At 40.9% G+C, this 21,341-nt stretch overlaps 3 protein-coding genes across 3 annotated transcripts in view; all 3 read right to left on the minus strand.

Moving 5' to 3' along the window:
- Positions 1 to 12,838, minus strand: part of Myo10A (Myosin 10A) — a 33,866-nt gene extending 21,028 nt beyond the window's left edge. The window contains exons 1-2 of the mRNA XM_017146805.3: positions 12,341 to 12,838; positions 3,388 to 3,721 (exon numbers count right to left, since the gene is read on the minus strand). Coding sequence (XP_017002294.2) covers positions 3,388 to 3,513 — 126 coding nt within the window. The 5' untranslated portion in view covers positions 3,514 to 3,721; positions 12,341 to 12,838. The remainder of the gene's footprint in view (positions 1 to 3,387; positions 3,722 to 12,340) is intronic.
- Positions 12,839 to 13,683: 845 nt separating this feature from the next.
- Positions 13,684 to 16,590, minus strand: LOC108060943 (endoribonuclease Arlr). The gene is made up of 4 exons (XM_017146892.3): positions 16,416 to 16,590; positions 15,284 to 16,346; positions 14,085 to 14,514; positions 13,684 to 14,022 (listed from the first exon to the last, which is right to left on the minus strand). The coding sequence occupies exons 1-4, from the start codon at positions 16,480 to 16,482 to the stop codon at positions 13,789 to 13,791; spliced, it is 1,794 nt and encodes a 597-aa protein (XP_017002381.2). The 5' UTR covers positions 16,483 to 16,590; the 3' UTR covers positions 13,684 to 13,788.
- A 1,941-nt stretch (positions 16,591 to 18,531) lies between these two features.
- Positions 18,532 to 21,046, minus strand: v (Tryptophan 2,3-dioxygenase vermilion). Its single transcript, XM_017146720.3, has 6 exons — positions 20,912 to 21,046; positions 20,684 to 20,844; positions 20,487 to 20,620; positions 19,409 to 20,015; positions 18,878 to 18,971; positions 18,532 to 18,811 (listed from the first exon to the last, which is right to left on the minus strand). The coding sequence occupies exons 1-6, from the start codon at positions 20,935 to 20,937 to the stop codon at positions 18,694 to 18,696; spliced, it is 1,140 nt and encodes a 379-aa protein (XP_017002209.1). The 5' UTR covers positions 20,938 to 21,046; the 3' UTR covers positions 18,532 to 18,693.
- Between the last annotated feature and the right edge of the window lie 295 nt (positions 21,047 to 21,341).

Consider the following 21,341-nt stretch of genomic DNA (forward strand, 5'->3'; position numbering starts at 1 on the left):
CGATTTTACGGTGACATGCTTTTTTTGTAAAATAAAATATATGCACAGAGATCGCATTGTTATTGAATTGAGAACATTGGCTCTCAAAAACCGTTAAAGCTCAAATGTTCTCATTATGAGTTGAATGTTCTTAATATGAGAACAAAATGGTGAGAGGAGAGTAGTTAAATTGATGTAAACAATGTAAGTACCGCCCAATCAACTTGATGCAACCACATTGAAAACATTTATATTAAGTTTTTAAGATCATTTTGATCATCTGAGATGAGAACATCAGAATTCTCTCTTTTTGGGTTCTCAAACTGATCTTATCTTATCTGTCTACAGAACTACTCTCACATGGCGCGCTATCACATCGCTGCAGAGGGTGGACAGCCGCTTGACCACCTGGGGATATCGGCACTTGAGGCGTCGCAGGCGACTGGAGGGCAGGGCCGGGTGCTTGGATGCCGAGTGCAGATCCTCGAGATGATCCTCAAGACTGGCGGGTCGCTGGCGGCGCAGGACGTGGGGTGAGAGGAGCGCCAGCGAGGGCGACTGGGCGGGACTGGGCGTAACCGAACCGCCGCCGCCGCGTTGCCACGGCTCCAAGTGAAAACGAACGATGCGCATCTGTGAGTTGGGTTGGGTTAGGTCCCACCAACTCGATTCTAGGCCGAAAAGCACCCGAAACGGGATCGCGTAGATCCGAGAACTAGTATCACACAAAGACGCTTGTGGCCCGAAGACTCGAATGCAACTGAAAGGAATCGGATTCTGTTGGCGGCACTGCCACAATTTCCCCAAACGTTTCTAAAACGGTTTTCGCTGCATCCAAACACGTTCTTTAAAAGCGGCGAGAGATGGGGTTTTTGGTATGGGTATATGGATGGGTATGGTAGACCGGATCACTTCGAACCCGGCCAGACCAGATGACACTCCTGTTGGCCACTTGGCTACTTAGTGTGGGCCACCAGAACGCACAAAACAGCAAAAAGAGAAGAGTAGAGTGGAGAGGAGAAAATAAAATAAAATAAAGAAAGACGACACCCGATCGCATTGATATTGATGCAGTCTCCTCGATGATCGCCATTCAATTAGGCGGCCAGTGTGTGGGACTTTCTCCCAACCAGTTCAAGTTCGATGGGTTCTTGGGCCCGTCTTCAGTCACCAGTCTTCAGTCTTCAATTCTCCAGTCTTCGTGTGGGGCAGGGGATTGTCATTTGATAGCCGGCCCAAACAAAGGCGTGAAATATCTTCTGTGGACCGCTGAGAATGCATTCGCTTCGGCAACTTCCCCATTGATATCGATCTGTATTCGCATCAATGACAGTGCCAAATGATGTGAGTCAATTGATAAAGGGATTGCCCCGGAATTTGAATTTATTCGGGATAACTTAAAGTGAGCTTGTCTTTCCAACAGACTTTTTGTCTGAGAATATTCTCAATCGCCTTTATAAGTATTTAAAATTCTATCGAATAATATATAATAATATTATGAATATGTAAGTTGGTTGATAAAATACTAAAGTAAATAACTTATAAATGCAAGATAGTTAATAAAATTCTAAATGATATCGAAAAAAAAAATATAAAAAAAATTAATAAATAAAAAAAAAATAAATCTGATAGAATTAATAAAAAACTATATTCTTTTAATAACTCTAAGCCTTTAATTTATTTTAGAACCCGTTAAACGGCAACCTATCAACAAAAACCAGCAATAATCCCATTTAATTTTCTGGCTAGGGATGGTACACCATTTGTCTGCAGCAATGCATTGGCCGATAATTGATCCACTTGCTCGATTACGCCTTTGCTAGCGGCTTCCCATGGTCTCAGTGGCCGATCCCAGGGCAACACATGTGCTGCCAACAGGTTATTTCTTGGACACTGGTCACTGGCCACACGATGCGAACAGGATACGAATCACATGTGGCCGGTTTTCTGATTCTAGTACCGCTAGACCAGCCAACATAAACGACTACTGCTCACAGTGCAAAAATAATAGTATTTGGTAACAAAAAAATAACGAACAAGTCGGGGTTTAGTACACTTGATACTTGCAAAAATAAGAGTTACCTATTGAATAAACTAATTTCCTAGGCACACTTTTTGCTTTCTTTTTACCCAAAGTACATGAGTAAGCACTTACAAAGTAAGTGTCTGTTTATGCAGTGAAATCGGCAATTCTCCAAATGTTTAATTACTAATAAAGCGTGCCTACAAATGTCGATCATAAAGTTTTGGGTTTCACTTTGAGTACTGTCGACACTGGCACACCCATTAGCAAGATTAAATGTATTTATTTCAGTGTATTTGTCAAATTTGTATGGGAATTGCAGGCTCAACGAGAATTCATAATAGACATGTTGATGTGACAAGATTTAGGATAAGAATCTTAAGATCATCCAGATCTATATTATCTGCTGTCATGTTAAACTGCAATTTAATGTAGTATTTTTTTTTACTGTGCTAATGTTGCGCCTGTCAGTCGACGACTTGCAACTGATTGCCGTGAGTTCTCAATCTTGATATCTGCTCATAATTGCTGCTGAGTGGCAGAAAGGAAAAAGGAAACGCTGTCCGCTGGCAGGTGCAATTAGGTGCACTGCACAGGTGCTGCACTGTACAGTAGACACGCGTGCCGATGGCCAAAAAATAAATCCGGCTGGGCACAGTTTCCGCTGCGAATTTTGTTTTTTGTTTGGTTTGCTTCATGGTTGCACATAAATCCAAGTGAGCACATTCCATAAATTCCAACCTGCTAAACACTCCAGGGCAGCTCATGAAAACCGAAATAAATATAAACAGTCGGGCAAACAGTTCATGTCGGGTGAAAATAGTGAAAAGCATTCATGGGCCACGGCGAAACCGAAAACAAATTGGAAATTCAAACAGTAAGCTACGAAACGAAACCAAACGAGGCGATGGTGCGAACTCGCACCTTTTACAGAGGGTGCGAGACTGCACTGCGAGAAAATGTTATATGTTTAAAGGGGGAAAAAAATTAAAAAAGAGAACGGAAACTACAAATGTAAAATATGAAATAATAAACCACGAAATTTATGAAAATACATATGTCAAAAAACTTAAAACTTTGACCTATTATTTCTGGGAGCTATAGTTTACAGACGTCCGATTGGAACGCGCTTTTACCCCAATCAATTTGTGCATCAAAAAATAAGAATGAAAAAAAATCTAAAAATGTTGTAACAAATATCCGATTGCTTTTTTGGGAGCTATAGGATATAGACGTCCAATCGGGGGCTTTTCAAAGAAGATCTGCCTTAAAAATTTTACTACATTTTTAATAAATATTTTCAGAATCTAAAAAGCAACTTTTAATGATATTTAAAATATCATCACAACATGGCAACTGATTTTAGATATGCTAATTTCACCCACCTTGCCTTTGATGAGCGCCTGGACGACGATCACCTGGGCAGCGCGATGGACCTCCTGGATCTCGCCGGGAATGGGATGGCCCATGCCCGGGTCGAACCAGACCAGATCACCTTCGGCCCAGTCCATGGCTCCGGTGTGCTCGTGCTCGCTGCTCTCGACTCACTCTCCTCCGCTTCGCTCCGGGGGTCAAGGGTCAGTGTGGAAACGATACTCTCCCGGACTCCTTCGCTCCTGGGCTTCCGATCTCTGCTCCCTCTGCTGACGATGATCTCTGGATCGAATTTGGTCGAAATGTTGCGGTTTTGATGCGATCCTCAAACCGGTTGATTCATTGCTGCAAGAAGAAATGTCATTTGTTAGGTAAAATTTTTAAAAACTTTTCTCAAGGCAAATCGAAACGGAAAAAAAATACAAAAATCAAGGCATTCGGGAAAAATTCGTGTAATTATGGCGCCTTTCTATAAAATACCTCGCTCTTTTGCATTATAAAATTGTTGCCCGGGCGGCTGCTTATCCCCACACCTCGGTGTGATTTTGAGCGATTCACAGTGACGGTGACTGTTCGGAGTCAATGACGCGAAGGCCGCTCTATGAATGAAAGTACAGATTTTTCGTTTCTTCGCCTCTACTATTTTTTCGTGTCTCTGTGGAAATGTTTGCCAACCGAGACCGGGCTGCAATGAAATGCAACGGCGGAGGTAAAAACAAAACAATAAAAAAAATCAACTAAATCGTGAAGCGGCAACAATGACAGTAGCAATCGTTTGCATCGTTGCAGAAGATCCGAGGGAATCAAACTTATTAAATAAGACACGTCAGAAATTCACGATTGCCTTTTGAAGCGCTAGTATGCCAAAGGGCTTTAATGAAGGGACACGACAAATTGGCAAAAAGAAATAGCATTTTTATGAAATTTTAAATGGGTAAAAATTAAATTAAGTATTACGCATATCATTTTGATATGGTTGAAATTTAGGTCGCCATATTGCTTATTGCTGCTCATAGAATCACCGTGAGAGAGAAATCGGCGATATTATTTTATTTCATATAAATTTTACCAGTATTGCATGGTAAAAACGATTTGCGTATAAATTCCAGAAAATCGAGATATCCATCTTAAGTCAAGGCCATGCATTAAGCTATCTAAAGTGAGCATTCTCCAAACACCTACACATTTTTAATTGTATGGCGTTAACTGCTTCGAGATAAAAAATGTAAGGAATATGATTAATGTCTTATTCATAGGTTGACATTGCTCAAAGCACTTAAATCTTTTGTATTACCGACAACAGCAACAGATCAATATTAAATAAAAACAAAAACCAAAGGAACCAACATGACTTGCCTTCACAATTGGTTGATTAAAATATTATAAGTGCCAGCCTCAACTTGGCCCAAAGAAAACCAATTAATATGCCAAGAATGCGTTCAAAATTATGATCGCCTCAAAACGGGGAAGGGCAAAGAGAGAAGTTAAACATTCAAGTTCATTAAGAAATTTCCAAAAAAGCAATATCGTAAATATGAAATGCGAACGCCCAGAAAGCCCAAAACTACATATGTGAATATAGGTTGGCCAAAAGAATATTAAGCAGATGCGGCAGAAGCGAAAATAAAAGGAAAAAACAAAATATTCGAGACCAAGACACACTTCTTGGCTTATGCTGCCCATGTTGATGTTGATGTTGCTGCTGTTGTTTTGTCTTTGCCTTTTCTCAGGCAAAAACTTTCACCTGTTTTGCGGCAAATGCCTTTAGCACACATACATAAATATTTATGCCCAAAACAACAGAGAAGTCAAATGAAAATAAAACAACGACCGAAAAGACCGAAAGAGAGAGAAGTTGTCGCGATTCGATTTGATTTGATTTGATTCATGCAGTTTTGTCTTAAGTGAGTCAATCGGATTTGGATTTGTTGGCTGGAAGTGGATTTGGAGTTGGAGTTGAAACTGAAGTTGGGCCTGGCCCAGTAACGAATCTGTGCGATGCGAACTGGCCCGGCAAGTGCTCACGAATTAACAGAGTCAATAGAGGAACTTGTTTTCGAGTCGGCCGGGGGGAGGCTGACACTTCGTCAGACAATTTCATTCAGTTCGCCGCTTCATCAGGCCAACACGTACGCACACGTAGCCCTCTCTTTCCGTCGATCTTTTGGGGCTACATACTACATACACTGGGCGAAAATGGGATATTTTTAATTTAAGAAATATATTCAAAATAATCACATTTTTGTTAGAATGTACTTAAATCACACAAAAATAAACGCGCCGGGATTAAATCGATATAGGCATGATACATTTCTGGCATTTATACGCGTATTATTGATATTAAATAATATAATATTCCCGAATTCTCTCTCTCGAAGATTATCAGACTTAGAAAAAGACAGTAAGAACCAAGAACTAATTCGAAATGGAGCAACCGGCCTGTTATTTACGTTTCAAGCTTATCAAATTGAGATGCCGCATATCAAGACAAAATTGATACCAAATAATATCAGAATGATCATCAATTCATACACATTTTTTTTTGATTTTTGATTCAGCATAAAGTTTAAATAAACTTTTATTATTATTTAGTTATCTAAAAACTTCTCGATTATTATTTTATTTTATGCTTGCTTATGCTAAAAATTTGACACAATTTTGCCTTGATTTTGAGACAAATTAGATTTTTTTTTGCTGTGTAATAATAACAAAAACAATGGCTAAGGCAGCCAACAAAAATCTTGGCTAGCTACGGGTTCGACCGCATTCCAATGCTAAGACGTTGCTGTTGCTGTTGCTGCCTGCAGTCCATGTTTAATGCTAAGGTAGCAACAAAACCAAAACGGCAGCAACGAAAATAGCAACAACAGCCTCGGCATTAACATCATGATTATGCGACAGTGTGTGTGTATGTTCGTAATCAATGAGCAAATATCCAACGATGTGGAATAGCAATCATAAGAATTTCATTTGCGGCTAACTGTTGGATAAGTCAAGCGAAGTTTGTGCGACCGACCTGGGTTGGGCAGTTTAGATGGCAACGGAAATTACGCAACCGGGGGCACTTGCATTAGGATTCCTCTTCTTAATTAATTTCTTTTAATATAATATATCAATTTATACTTTAAATGAGACTTCTTATACATTTCTCACACAATAATAACCCATTCTATAGCACTATTTTAAAAATAGTCAAGTTTAAACCTTTGTACATTTGAATATTATATTATACTTATAATATTTTGGTTTAGGTAAGACTTCTTATTTCTTATTATTTTTTCTTTTTATTTATTATTTATTATTATTTCTTTTATTATTATTTTCTTATTTCAAAAAAGATTTCTACAACCAAAAACTAGTCAAGTTTGTTGCCTAAGTCTTTCGTTCTTAAGCCTCAAGTATTAAAATTCCAGCGTAGAGAAAGAAAATTTTCGAGTTCACTGCCTAAGTCTTTTGATTTTCGGTGACAAGTTAAATTAAATGAAATAACAGACTGTTCTCTCATTTCCATTTCGACACGGGAAATATTCGTATGGCAACCGTATTCCCATGACCACATGAGACAAAATGGAATACTCTGAGAGATGCTTTTGTTCGATTTCTAAAAATGATTTGTTATCAGCTATGACACACACACTCCACACAGAGGCAGCCGACCGCACCTGTACAAATGCTTAAATGTTAAGTTATGCATAAATCGGAATCGGGTCTTGGTGTTGGTTAGGCGGCTTGAAGAATGTGTGTCTCTGGTGGCTTGGCAGCCAGTTTCTCGTTTCGAGGGTATTGATACATTCTTGGCATAGCTGAGAAGTCTGAATGGCCCTAGAAAAGTGGCTAGAAAAAGATATATATAAGGAGCGGGGGCAGGAGGTGCGGCTTTGGATTTGGCTCTGGCTGCCACGAAGTGAAACTCGATAGGTTTTTACTTGCTTTATCTCAACAACACCTCACCATCTCGCACACGCACAGCCAAATACGATCTTTAATTATGTTGCTTTAGTTGTTTAATTTTACGTTTTAGTTTTCGTTTACGTTTATGATTTCGATTTTGTTTTAATTGAGTCGGTTTGACGAACTGCAATTTGCAATTCGAGCAGCAATTAATTTCGGTTTACTTCAGTTTACTTTCAAGTTTCGTTTTTGTTACCCACTTAACACATTTCACATTCGCTCTTTGCCTGCCGCAATTATGCATTATTTATTGTTTACTTTTTGTATTGTTTTAGGTTTATTGCTTTTCGATATGCAAGTTGGCTTTCGTTTTGGCTGCGTGTATGCCATGTTGATTGAAAGATAAATAATTAATTTATTAATTTTAAATGAGCTTGGGACCAGAAAGGTTATATTTTGGCCAAAAATCCATAAATATTTATATTTTTAAAAGTGGTTTTGTTGTAGTTTGCCAGGCAGTGAAGGAGGCGTATCCGACTCTATAAAGTATATCTATTCTCGATCAACATCACTAAAACTAGACATGTACGTCTGTCCGTTTGTTTGTCCGTTTCTATTCATTTATTTATTTTTTATAATTTTAAAATGACCATATCCAATTTAAAAACTGACAACTTCTTGTTTTCTGAATTCACACAAATTCCCCCAAAGTGGATCTGGCATACCAATCTGACCCAACAAATTCCCACTCCGTATCTGCAAGATCACCGCCAAGATCCGCGCGATAATCTGCAGCTCGTTGCCCTGTGGCTCCGCACAAATTCCCGGCTAATTCGATTTGGACTGCAGTCCAACCAAAAGAAATACCCCGCGCTTTCCCTTTCCCCCTGCAAATGGCCAGGCAATTTCAATTAAAGCCAACGGCGACGTCAACAACGTCTGGCTGCGACTGCCTGACTGACAGTTTGACTTATTGGCTAAAAGCTCTGGCCAAAAACAGTCAACAACACGCACTCATGGCTCGGCTCGGCTTGTCTAGGGAGTGACTAGTCATATATTATTCTCTGTTGTTGCAGTAAGCGGCTTAATTGCCCTGCTGCTGCTGCTCTTGGCCTGGCCTGGCATTTCTTCGTTTCGTTTTTGGGTTGGACAAATAGAAAATTTCATGTAGAAAGAAGAAATATTTAGCAAGAAGTTGAAGTCGGCGCACGATTTCACTAGCACCAGGGCCAAAACCGAAAAACCGAAAAACCAAAACCAGAGTCAAGCCAAATGGTATAAGCCAAGTTCGAGCTAAAATGGCGACACACACACACACTCACACACACGCACGTGCAGAGAGTAAGCCAAAAGGCCAATAAACCTTTGGAAGAAAAAAAGCGCGCCATGTTGCCAGCTTGCCATCGATCACAAATACACAGCGAGACAAGCCCACAATGCGACGGATAACTTTATGCATGCAGAAACAAAAAGGGAAATTTTCAAAAATCTCTGCCGGAGACAATTGAAAGTGGCGGTGCATAAAGTATTCTAACAATCAACTCAACTCAACTGAACTCAACTCTAGTCCATGTTGGTGTCAGCCAAAGGAGTGCCGCTCGATTTGTTTTTTGCAATCGTTTTGCGTGTGTGCGTTGCTGTTGCTGCCGCACCCGCAACATTGGTGGCAGCAACAAGGGACGCCGGTTACACCGAACGAAAATAATGCAATCTTCACCCAAAAAAAACTTGATATGAAACGATGATCATATTGATATTATGTGGTATCTATTTCTCGAAGACAGAGAATCTCCGAGTAAGAGAAATCGGCAAAATATCAATTTTATATATAAATTATTCAAATTTGCATTGTAAAAACGATATCAGTATAAAAAATGCGAAATTTACCATGCGCATATCGATTTGATCACAGCGAGTGTTTTGTGTGTAATAAAACTATTAAAATATTAGAATTAGATATTATAATTAATAATTGCACTTGCCATAGAATCTAATATGACAGAATTCGAAGATTTCTTCTCGTTCTAAACTGTTACAAATTATAGATTTATTTTTGCGTGTACCATCTACACATCCACACAGGCCAATTGGAAGTGGGCGCCCTCGAGCTGGGAAACAGCTGCGTCTTGGGGGCGTTGCGGAATGTGGGGCAAGGCGGTCCGGGGCCAAAAAGGTACTGCAAATCTGACGAAGGTGCCGCCACCAAAGATGGGGCTCCGACTTCAGTTAAAAAGAAATCGATTCATTACCCAATTGAATCTTTAGATCATATTCATACCTCATTAAAGGTACACAAATATTTAAACCTTAATTAAACCTTAATTAGTAAATATTTTGGTATACAATAACTAAGAAGAAATTGTGGTGAAAGTGTAGAAGTTAAATGTATAATAAGGCGAACAGAAAGAATTTGTATTCCTTATGTTTATTAATAAAGCATAAAATTAACAGATTAACAAAATATATTCCCAAAGAATAAAAGCTAACTTGACATATTTTCAACAAAAAAAAGGAATTCCATTACGCGACTTTCTCAAACGAGTCTTAAGTTTAGCCCACCGAAATTAAACTCAGCTCTATCGATTTTATTAAATCAAATCATAGCTGGCAAAAGTTCCCAGGCGAAATTGATTTTTGATGCCTCCAATTATCGCATCATCCAAATCGATTAAAACTTAATAACAGTGTGTAGGGTTTCGATCAAAAAACGAAATCGATGACGACAACAGCAGAAGTGTCTGTCCGAAATGATGACGCCGAAGACAAAGTTGAAGACGCGGGAATGTGCCGCAAAAACCACACGAAAATAAATTAATAAAAAACGTAAATTAAAAATTTCACTCAATGGAGATCACGGTTGTTCGTTGTTGTTTGTGCTGTGCTCGCTGTGACTATTTTGTTTAAATAAAGTAAAAGTCAATTAACATCTTTGTCGCATTAGCAAGAGTGTGAGTGACTGTGTGAGCTGCCATTTGCACTGGTGGTGGTGTTTGCCTTGGCTTTTGTTATGCATTTTTAGCATTTGCGGCTCGGTTTTTTCTTTGCCAGCGTCTCCAGCATGAAAATGAGCACGAAAGCGAAAAGCAAATAAAAATTATCGATAGCAAAATGGGAAAACTAGAAAACTTGAGAATATCAGATACCCTTGAAAGGATTGCATTGTGAATGAATTAAAATATACTAATTTAAAGTAGGGTTAAAACCTTTAAATTTTATGAGAAATCAGAATTTAAAGTTTTCTTTAAATTTAATAGGCGGACGAGAAATAGGCCCTAAGGACACTTTCAATATCGCACTCTATCGTATCCTCTCTTTAAACAATGTTTTTTTTTATAAATACTTTTTTTTCAAAAATATTAATGGCAAGAATTAAAACTCTCAACGAATGGAAAAATGTTTTAGACACCTGGGACTCCGTGGTAATTAAAATTGAGATGGTTAACCCAAACAGAACCGTTCAAAAGTGATTCTCCCATAAAATCACTGAAGTATGGCTTTTGGATCAAGACCTTGGTATTCTTACTCTTAACGCTGACGACCCCCGAGCGATGCAACAGTCGAACCCCAATGGAATCACCCTCCGCCTATCCGGCAGGGTATGAAATTATAGCAGCGATAAGAAAACACGGCGAAGAGCAGGGAAAACAAAAGACTCAGGCAACGAACGCGAACTCCGAGGAGAGAGGCCAATTTGAAAAGGGGTGAAGGGGGGCGGCGGGGGTCAGGGCGTTGTTGTACGGAAGTGGCACGCATACACTGACACAAGCACACACACACACAGAGACATTCGGACCTGGCCAAGTGGCCGCTGCGGCATTCTTCGATGGCCGGAACCAGTTTTCTTTTGCGCCACCACCAATTTTTTGTTTTATAGCTTTTGCGTCGATTTTTTTTTCTTCTTCTGTTTTTTTTTTCAGGCTTTTTGCACGCCTAACTGTTTGCTATCGTATACCGTTGGCAGCGCAGCGTTCTTGGCTTCTTTCGCCTTGCCATGATTTGCCAAAACGTCGCTGATCGAAACCGAACGAAAGCCCAAAAACGATACAAAACGAAACGAAACGAACCGAGGCGAGCCAAATCGAGGCATCCGATTGGGACGATCGTAGGGATCGGACAAATATACCGAAATATAGCATCTAGAACCACTCGAAAACCGTTAGGAGAAGCTTATGCAACTGCAACGGATCGGAGAATCGAAAATCGGGGGATGGGGGAGCCCCAAGTGCCGTTACACAAATTGAAATCGATCGCATTCGTTGAAGAGAACAGGTCTTGGCATCTGGGCCTTTGGATGAACACAAACCCAACTAAAGAATCCAAAAGGTTCGAGTTAAACACGTGCAAGTGGTTAGAAATCGATTGCATCTCCCCGATGAGCTCACCGCAATACCAAAACTTTATTACCTCTATAATTAGCCATGATGGGGGTGGCTTGGAGTACTCATTGTTGCTATTGGCAATGGCATTGGGCGGCCTGATTAATTGATCGACTGATTGTGCACTTTTTTTGGAAAAAAGCGTGGATGATTTCATTTGGGAGCGGTTTTTATAAATTCTTAAATTCAACAAGTTTTTAAACTGAAAACGTTGTAGGTCTTAAAAACGCGACAAGAATGGATTGGACCTACTTTGATATTAAATATTATTTTTAAATAGTCAGAATTAATTATGAATAAACAATAATATAGGAAAAACTTTAATAAAGTGAACTTTAAAATAAAATTCCATTAGTTGGATACTTAAATATACATTGCTCAAAAGACTAAACAAATTCACCGCATTTTTTAGGTAATATCGAATTCTACGCCACTAAGAAACGTAAACAATTTTCAACACCCATTTTTTAGAAAATACTGCTTTCCTAACCCCCACCAACCAATCAAAGTTGTTCAATAAAAATAGATTTTAATGGCGCCTGGCAATCCTGGTTCTATTGACATTCGTACTGTTATTGTTGTTGTTGTGTCGACTCGACCAAGATTCAGATTCTGATTTGAATTCCAAGAGAGGCTTCAGAGCTCCGCTCCTCTTCTTCCTCTCTCCCCTTTTTCTCTCTCTCAGAGCGTTACTTACTTGCTTTGTTGTTGCCTTGCGTTTCAGTTAACCGTTCTGCCAGCGTGTGAGTTTGTGTTTTATGTTTTTTGAGCTCCCTCTCTCTTTCTTCGCTCGGTTTCTTTTGGCGTCACTTCGTCACCGCACACAGAACATTAGAAGAGGAAGAATTCTGCTACATTTCATCCGCAGTGGTGTCTTCTGCTGCCCCCCTTTCTTCGCTTTTCCCCTCTTTCTTGCTTTCTTGCTCTTGCTGCTTCGTTGTTTGTGATTCTTCTTCTATTTTACGCTATGGCTGTTGCGTTGTTTGTCAAAAAGTGTCGACGCTTTTCAATTTCGGATAACGTTAACAGAACTAGAACAAATAATTGCACGGCACTTGCGAGTTGGGTAACGAAAAAAAAACAAAACTTAATTTGACCGCTTAGTGTGTGTACATATGTGTATGGTTGTGGTTGTAATCCGTGGCACGCCGCGCACCAAAAAAAAATGCACAACAAACTCCTCCGGCAGTCAAACAGCAACTGAAATGGCCGAAACCACTGGAAACCCAATGGAACAACGGTCAACGCAGATCACTTGTTGCCGATAGTGAGAGAGAAAGAGAGAGAGAGGAAGAGCGGGCTTAGGGTTGTCAGGATCATATAAAATATCAGTAAAAAAAATGTTGTAGTCTAATTGGCTAATTTGGTGGAAAATACATAGGATAGTGTTTTCGGACCATATTCTTTAAATAAATTCATACAAAATTAAAAATAAATGTTGCTATTTATGCATATACAAAATATTTAACACAAGTAACCAGAAGAGATTTTTAGGGAAAATTCCTGTTGCGTATTTAGTTTTTTGTAGAATCAAACAATGAAAATTAAATTTGCTATTGACTGTAAAATGCAACGAAGATCTTTAAATAATAATATTAATTTTATTAATAATTTTTGGGTGTTTAACAACTCTATGTGAGAGAGAGCTCAAAACTGGCCAAGAGCCGCGCTTGGGGCTCAAACAGGTTTCCCATTACACGCGCGTATATTTTGTAATTGCCGGCAGTGTGACCAATTTGAAAGCTATACCAAAAATACTAAACCATTTTAAAATTAAAAAAAATTTAATTTAAAAATAAAAAATAATGAAAATATTTTTCGGTTATAGGCATATAGTTACCAAGGATTTGATTTTCGGTTTGTACACTGAAAGGGAAATTACATGCTGATATGTCTATAACTCTCAACTAAACTGTAAAGCAGTGCGACGAACTGCTTGATAAAACCCGCGCATTTTAATTCGATACGTTAATAAAATCATTTTTAAAACTTTTTTTATAGTAACTATATATTTTTAGTGCCTTCAATTAAAAGAGAATGTTTTGTATTTCACACATTTACTTTATTTATTAAGGCGACAGAAAAAAAAGTGCTACGACTACTGCGGGAGGAGCGATCGCTGATCACTGATCACTGATCGCTGCCTCAAATCTCCGGATAGGCGCTGCCAATTAGGTTCTTTCCCCGGTAGCGCCACGAATAGGTGATGATGCCGAACTTGCTGTTGCCCAAGGAGACCGGGCAAGTGCGATCGGGCCTCAGTTGGAAGCAGACCGTGTAGAGGGCGAGCTCCAGTTCCGGAGAGGTGCCCACAAACACAGTGTTCACTGGCTTGTTGAGTCCCTGGTGCGAGAACCGGATCTTCAGGATTTTGCCCTTCTGCAAGGGGATAAATAGTAATTGTAGTTTTTTCTTTCAGATTCTAAGGACTCCCCACTCACCGTGCCAATGTCCTGCTCCTTCATGTAGCCCTTGTAGTCGAACCGGCCGTCCTTCTCCTCATCGCCAATGTAGACCCAGTTGTGGAACCCGATGATGGTGCCGTCCTTCACCTCGTGGACGAAGACGTGCTCGAATCCGGAGCTGCCGATCTTGCCCTGTCCGCGGGAGTACTGCGTGAACCAGAGCTCCTTGACCAGGTCGCGGTGCGTCTTCGGATCTGGACCCACAACTCCCTTCTGCTGCAGGAACTGCATGGCCTGGCGCATCACCGGCGTGGCCATCACCGCGTCCAGGAAGTCGTTCTCCTCCTTCCGCTCGTTGGGCGTCACGTGCTCGTTGACCAGGGTGTCGTGCTCGTAGTTGTTGAACAACAGCCGCATTTTGGCAATCGTCGGCGACTCCAGGGCCTTCGCGTCCACACTAAGGAGTCTTTGGAAAAATTTATAATTTAATAACAGTTTAATATCTTGTTAGGTATTTTAAATGGATTAATTAATCAAGTCATGAGCAATCTAGGATGGGATTTTGAGCCTATTTAGGTATATCCACCTTCTTTAAATTTTTCCAATTTAATTTTAGGAATTTAAACAGAAATTTGACATGCCCCTTAATTAATATTCATTAGCAAGAAAAGGAAGCTCTTAAAAATATACACACCGAAAAAACTCGAAATAAAATAGGGTCAAATCCTACCTTATTTCATATCAATAAAAAGCCGATATGATTTATGTCAAATTTATGATTTAAACATATCAACTGGATATTTTATCTTATCATATTACTAATTTTAGTAGTTCTTTAAACAAATAATGTAAAATAAAATAAACATAATCTTTGTCCATATCAAAATGATTTGAATAACTAGATCCTTAAGAAATATCAAATTGACCAGCACATATCAATCTGATCTTTTGTTATGGAAACTCTACTTTAAATGTAACATGTGTACGAGAAAATGGTCCTTAAATGTAGAAAACAAAGTAAATGTAAATCACCATAAGCAAAAATCTCCCAAGCGCTTATTGTAGCATCTATAAACCCTTTAAAACTCTAAATTCAACTGTTCAAATGAAGAAGGGGTTCTTATCATTGTCCTTGTAAACAGGAAAATTGAGAAAATCTCTATGAAAACCAGACCTTTGAAACAGGGGTGGCCCACTTTTGACTCCAAAAAGTCCAAATATCACAGATTACTTACGGATTGGGTGCCTCATCGGCGCTGTCGATGGATCGCGTGCGTCCCTGCAGGTTCACCTGGACGTTTCCGAACTGGTTGTTCGTGGTCTCCTTGGTGTACAGCTGCTCGGTCAGCTGGCGGATCTCGTCGTCGGTGGCCACCGAGTTGCCCGACGACTGGAAGCCGGGACGCACAGTGGTTGTCGACCCGCCGATGACCTTATGAGGTCCCAACGACCCTCCATGGGTGGGTGTGTGGGTAGACGTGGGTGGGTGGACCGAGGAGGCGGGAGTGGGCTGTACTGGAGTGGCCTTGGTGGGCGGATGCACTGGATGCTGAGGCGTGGGCAGCGGCGATTGCCAGGCCGACGGGGAACCCGACGTGGGCGTGGGCGAACTAGGAGGCGTCTTCGCCGTGGGCAGAGCTGGGAAGTCCTCCTTTTGGGACGGCCTTCGTGGTCCTGGCAGCGCGGGGAAGTCATCCTTCTGCTGCGGCGTCTTACCTGTGGTCGTGCTGGTGGTGACTGGCTTATGAGTAGTGGTGCTGGTGGTGGTGGCGGAGGTGGTGCTAATGCCTAGTCCAAAGCCAGGACGTCCTGTTCCAGCCGGGCCACCGCCATAGCTCAGGTCGTAGCTGTTCGGCTGGGGCTTCTGTGGTCGGTAGGGTGCGAAGCCAGGTGGCAGATTGGGTGCTGCAGTGCCTCCTCCCTGCTGGGGACGACCGGGAATGATCTGCTGCTGCTGCGGTGCTCGGGCGGTGCTGCTCGTCGGCCACTGAGGACCGCTGGCCGGTGGCGGGGAGGCGCCAAAGGGCGAGGATCCCGGGGTGTCCGGTCGCGGACCCAACGGCACCAGCGGCGCATGCGAGATTACAAGTGGTGGAGGCTTTTGTGCCGCCGTTGGGGTAACTACCAACGATTTGGGACTGGTCACCGCCTTCGGGGGAGCAATTGTGGTGGTCGTGGTGGTGGTAGCATCGCTGCCAAAGAACTTCTTGAAGCCGCCAAACCAACTGGACTTCTTGGTCGTCGTCTCTAGCGAGTCCAGGGGATCCGGAGTGATCTGCACCTCGCTCTTGTAGGCAGCTGATGGATTGAGAGTCGGGATTATTCAGTATGACTACCTGTGATTAAAATTTATTTCTTTCTACCTACCTGACAAATGAAAGTGGCCGCCGAGAGCCAGGCACAAAAACAGTGCGCTCAATGCCAGGCAGCGCATTTTGCTCGATTTATTAGCACTTCGCCTTGGTTTATTACGATCTTTTTTTTTTACAAATTCGGAGACAGCTCGACCAACTGAACGGAGACTCAGTAAGCGACTGACGAGAGACTCCAGCTCGGCATCCGCCTGATCTTGGCGATCGCAGCTGATGTTGCTGCTGTCGCCGGTGTTGCTGTTGCTGCTGTTGCTGTTGTAGCTGCTGCTGTTGTCGTCCGAGCAGTGGTTGTTGTTGGTTTTATTAATGAGCTTACGCCGCAATCGTCGGCGGCGTGGGTTTTGCCTCCGCACAGGTACCCTTCCGCTGTTCAAGTAGGCCATTTTAGTTTCCAAATCTCACGATTTATTCATTAAAAACAGTATATATTACAAATTATTATAGTAACAAATATAAAAAAATAAAAACATTTTTAGGAAATCTTAAAATCTTAAAAAACCCGACGGGCCTAAATCGATATGTGCATGGTAAACTTCTGGTATGCGTATAATAATCGTTGTATACATATATTTATTTCGTTTTATAAACGTAATATTCTATAAAAACAATAACGCATAAATCTCAATAGATTTTTTACTCAAAAAAAATATTTAATAATGCAAATTTTTAAAATAATATTAAATTTAAAGTTACACATTATTACTTTTATTTAAGCCATTTAAAATGATTTCAAACGCCTTAATAGCAATTTCAAATTGCTAAGTTCAAAAACAATTCTTAATTTTATAATCGTACGTATAAGATGAATCGGATCTTCATTTAAACTAGAAAATATGAAAGTCGTTAGAACCGAATGACCTAGAACTGCGATGAACTTTTGCCACTGAATTCTGGAGGGACCTGCTTTAAGGGTTGGCCGAGGGTTACGGTCCATAATTACCTGGGCAGAGCGCTAATTCCCTAATTGTCAAACAAAAAACCCGACCAGGCTGGACAAAAATAGCCGCAAACATCCAAGCAAATGAGGGGGTAGTCCGAAATTTTTATTTTGCCTTCGGAAGTGGCTCACGTAAGCGATTCAAGCGAATTAAGCTTGCATAATGCCCTGGAATTCAGCTCTCTGATTTCAGTATTGTTCTGTTCGGGTCTGATCCGTTTCCTCCCTTCGCAAGACGACTCGAATCCAATTCCACTAATTAATTGCACTCGTGAAGGGGAAAGCGGGGCGGACTGAGCTGGCATCCCATTCTAATAAATAATAATGAAACTGAAAACTCAGTGCTTAAATCTGGGGCTTATCGCCCGAGGGAAAGGCCACCGGCAAAGGTTATGTTTTTGTGTGCTCTATTTGAGCAAACAGCGATAGTCGGTTCAGAAAGCTCTCCAAAGCAAAACTTGAATGCCGAGAAGATAACCAAACTATACAAGATCTCTTGAAAATTCCAGCTAAACAATTAACCAATTAAACTTTCAAAATATGGAACTAAATTGAGAAACAATGTTAAGAATTAAAATGAGAAACAAGTAAACAAGTCCAATTTTATATTGCTTTATAATTGCTTTTCAGTATTCGGAAATGGTTCGCGTTTGCTTATTTACTGTTTGAAGTTCAGTGCTGAATTTACTGTTGCTTTCTCATTCTATGTTCAGCAATTAAGCAAACAATCTGCAAATGGCTAAATTTTAATTACGCTGTAACATTTTCAAAGCGTAGGTTAGAGTATTGTTATTTTTCTAAGATGTTTGTAACGTGTCTGATTTATATTAAACCGTAATGAGTTCTCGGATCCATGATATGGGTGATATATCACCCCCCACTCAGGGAAAATGAAAGGAATTTTGCTATTCAAAAAGTATGCATCTATGTTTTCCACTCAAAAATATACGTTTTTTTTTGCCGAAACAAAAGAAATAATAGCCCAAATATGAAATGTCATACCTTGTTGAACTCGTAGATTAATTCTGAATCGATTTGCGTTCAAATCTGGACATTTTAATTTTTTGCCATTTTTAGCAAATAATCATCATCGATGAAGTAAAAAAGAGGGAGAAGAAAAGTGAAATGCTGCCAAAATATGTATGGCCTACTTTTGGGCTGATAAAAAGTCACATTTACTTAGATGGCTTTAATTTTAATTTTTCAGTTAGCCAGAATAATAAACACCATAAATGTAATAACAAGTGATTTTATTACACAAAAAATTAAACTGTTGGTAGAAAATGAAAGTCATAGCCAAACACTGCTCGATTGGATCTGGATCCCCTGCCGATCGTCAGACGCTCTTGTTGATCAGCTTCTTGCGAATGGTCTCATCCAGCGGAGGAATCGCCTCGCGGGGAATCAGGAAGGTGGACAGGTTGAAAAGATCCAGAAACACCTTGTAGCGATCACTGAAAGGAATTTAAGTGGAATTTAGAGGTCACTGATCTCCGCGCGGACAGATCTGCGTTGATCACCTGAGAGTGGAGCGCAGATATTGATATCCGGACGATCCACCGGTGCCCAGCTGCTGGGATCCAATCATGCGTTGCACCATGATCACGTGATTATCTGTGGCGGGAGTAGAAAGTAGTTCAGTTCACTTCAGTACATATTTTTTAAGCATGCTTAAGATACAACATAAATTGTTGGCTAAAGAATAAATTTAACTTTAACTACTAATCGTTGATTTTAAATTTAAATTTCCTGCAGTTTGACTAAAGAAGTGTGTTTCTTCTTAGCTAAATAATTTTAGACAAATTTATGAAAAATAAAAATTAAATTTTTTTTTAATTTTCTAGTAAATTTAAAATAGATATCTAGTAAAAATCTGATAAATTTATCAATTTTGAATTTTAAATCAATCAATAAAAAATAAAAGTAAATTTTCTTTTGATTTTCTAGTAAAATTAAAAAAGAGATCTAGTAAAAATCTGATTAATTTATCAATTATGTACTTTTAGCACCAATAAGTTAATGTAATATATATTAAAGAAAGCATCACTCACATCGCCACTTGGTGATCAGCGAATCAATGTCCATCAGCAGGGTGAGCAGCTGGTGGGGCTGGCTGAAGCGCGGTTCGTCCCGGTAGAAGGTGATCATGATGGCGCCCTGGAGGGCCCGATGGCTGAACCGGCGGTCACCGCGCCGCACCAGCGCATCGTGGACCGCCGGATCGAAGATGGAGCGGTACACCTCTCGTCGCTTCTCGATGTCCATCAGCCGATAGTTCTTGGCCTTCTCCACCGGCTCGAGCATGGCGCTCTGGACCTGTGCCTCCAGGAACCGATCCACGCTCTCCTGGAACTTGGCCCAGAAGTTGAAGCCGTCCTCCTCCAGGCCCGGCGTCCTCTCCAGCCACCGCTGCACCAGCTCCAGCAGCGAGGGATCCTTCTCCGAGCTCCGGATCGAATTGCGCGCCTCCTCCTCGCTGAAGACATCCGAGTACTTCTGGTTGTACCTCACCCGCTGCTCGGTCAACACACCCAACTTGTTCTCGATCAGGCGGAACTGCAGCGACTGAAAGCCAGACGCGGGCGCCAGGTACTTGCGAAAGTCCATGAAGTCCAGCGGGGTCATCGTCTCCAGAATGGGCACCTGGTCCACTAGAAGCTAACAGAGGAAAGGGAATTATTAGCTGTTTTTTAGGGACTTTGCTTACACCCAAAAAAATCAAAAGTGTTAGCTCTTTAAGCTTTGTATTAAAAATATACTAGATGTACTATACAAAAGTGGTATTGACCTAATACCTAATAATATAAATTCTATACTCAGTAGTATTAATTTCATATGAAATATTATTAACTTAATATTTTGTGTTTTCTTTTATACATCGAAAGTTTCAATTTAATAAGTTTAAAAGTGTTAATTTAATACTCATCTTATTATTGCATTATTTTACACTCAATAGTGTAAAATTCAAGTAACAATAGTTTCGTTTCCTTTTTTTTGGTGTAGTCACACAGCATTGGGCACACGTCAATTCCTTTTGTGTCCCTGTCCGCCAACAACATTTCCATCGATTGTTTGATGAATGTTTGTAGTTTTTAGAACTCCTGCGCTAAACCCTCGAAAATAACTCACCTTCAGAATGAGAACCACTCGGTTTAGTCGCTTGACAATCTCCAGGGTCTTGGTCTCTTCGATGACCTCTGCATCCAGCATGTCCCGAATGGAGTCGAACTCGAAGATGATCTGCTTGAACCAAAGCTCGTAGGCTTTTGGGGAGATATATGGAAGGAATATAGTATCGCACTCATGGAGTATTCATTTATACTCACCCTGGTGCGTGATGATAAACAGGTGCTCATCGTGGACGGGTCGCTTGTCCTCCTCGGAGAGCATACACTGTGCATCCAGCAGTTTGTCCAGCATCAGGTACTCCCCGTAGATTTTTCCCACCTCCGTGGTCAGGGGCACCGCCGAGTCGTCGTGGTCGTTTCTGGTGGGTGGGAAAGGCGGGGACTAGAGATTGAGGGTCGCCTTTTGGGGTGGTGGTACCAGCTCACCCGTTTCCTGCGTAGGGACAGCTCATGGTGGCGTGGCTCGTCGAACGGTGGACGCCGGCAAACTGAAGCGGTCGCGGACCAGAGATGCGGAGATGGGGAGATGAGACGATGAGACCCCAGCGAACCGATCATAACCGAAAGCCCAAGAGAGAGGGCTCCAGTTCAGTTCCGACTGATTGCACAGTCGGCGATCTGATCCCAGATAGGCTGGGAATTATCAAGCTCTGGAGGTGAAAGTGCGGCGCGCACAAATCTTTTGCAGCATGGAATGGAACTGAGGAATACCAAAATTAAATCGAAAATATCAGCTGTTTTAGGGGCATCCTCTACATATATCTTTAATTACTTCCAATGATATTATGGTCAAATAAACAAATTGAACTATTAAATGGAATAAGAAATATTTTTTAGGTTTAAAAATATAAAGATT

This window comes from Drosophila takahashii, chromosome X, assembly GCF_030179915.1.
Source record: "Drosophila takahashii strain IR98-3 E-12201 chromosome X, DtakHiC1v2, whole genome shotgun sequence".
Lineage (NCBI taxonomy): Eukaryota > Metazoa > Arthropoda > Insecta > Diptera > Drosophilidae > Drosophila > Drosophila takahashii.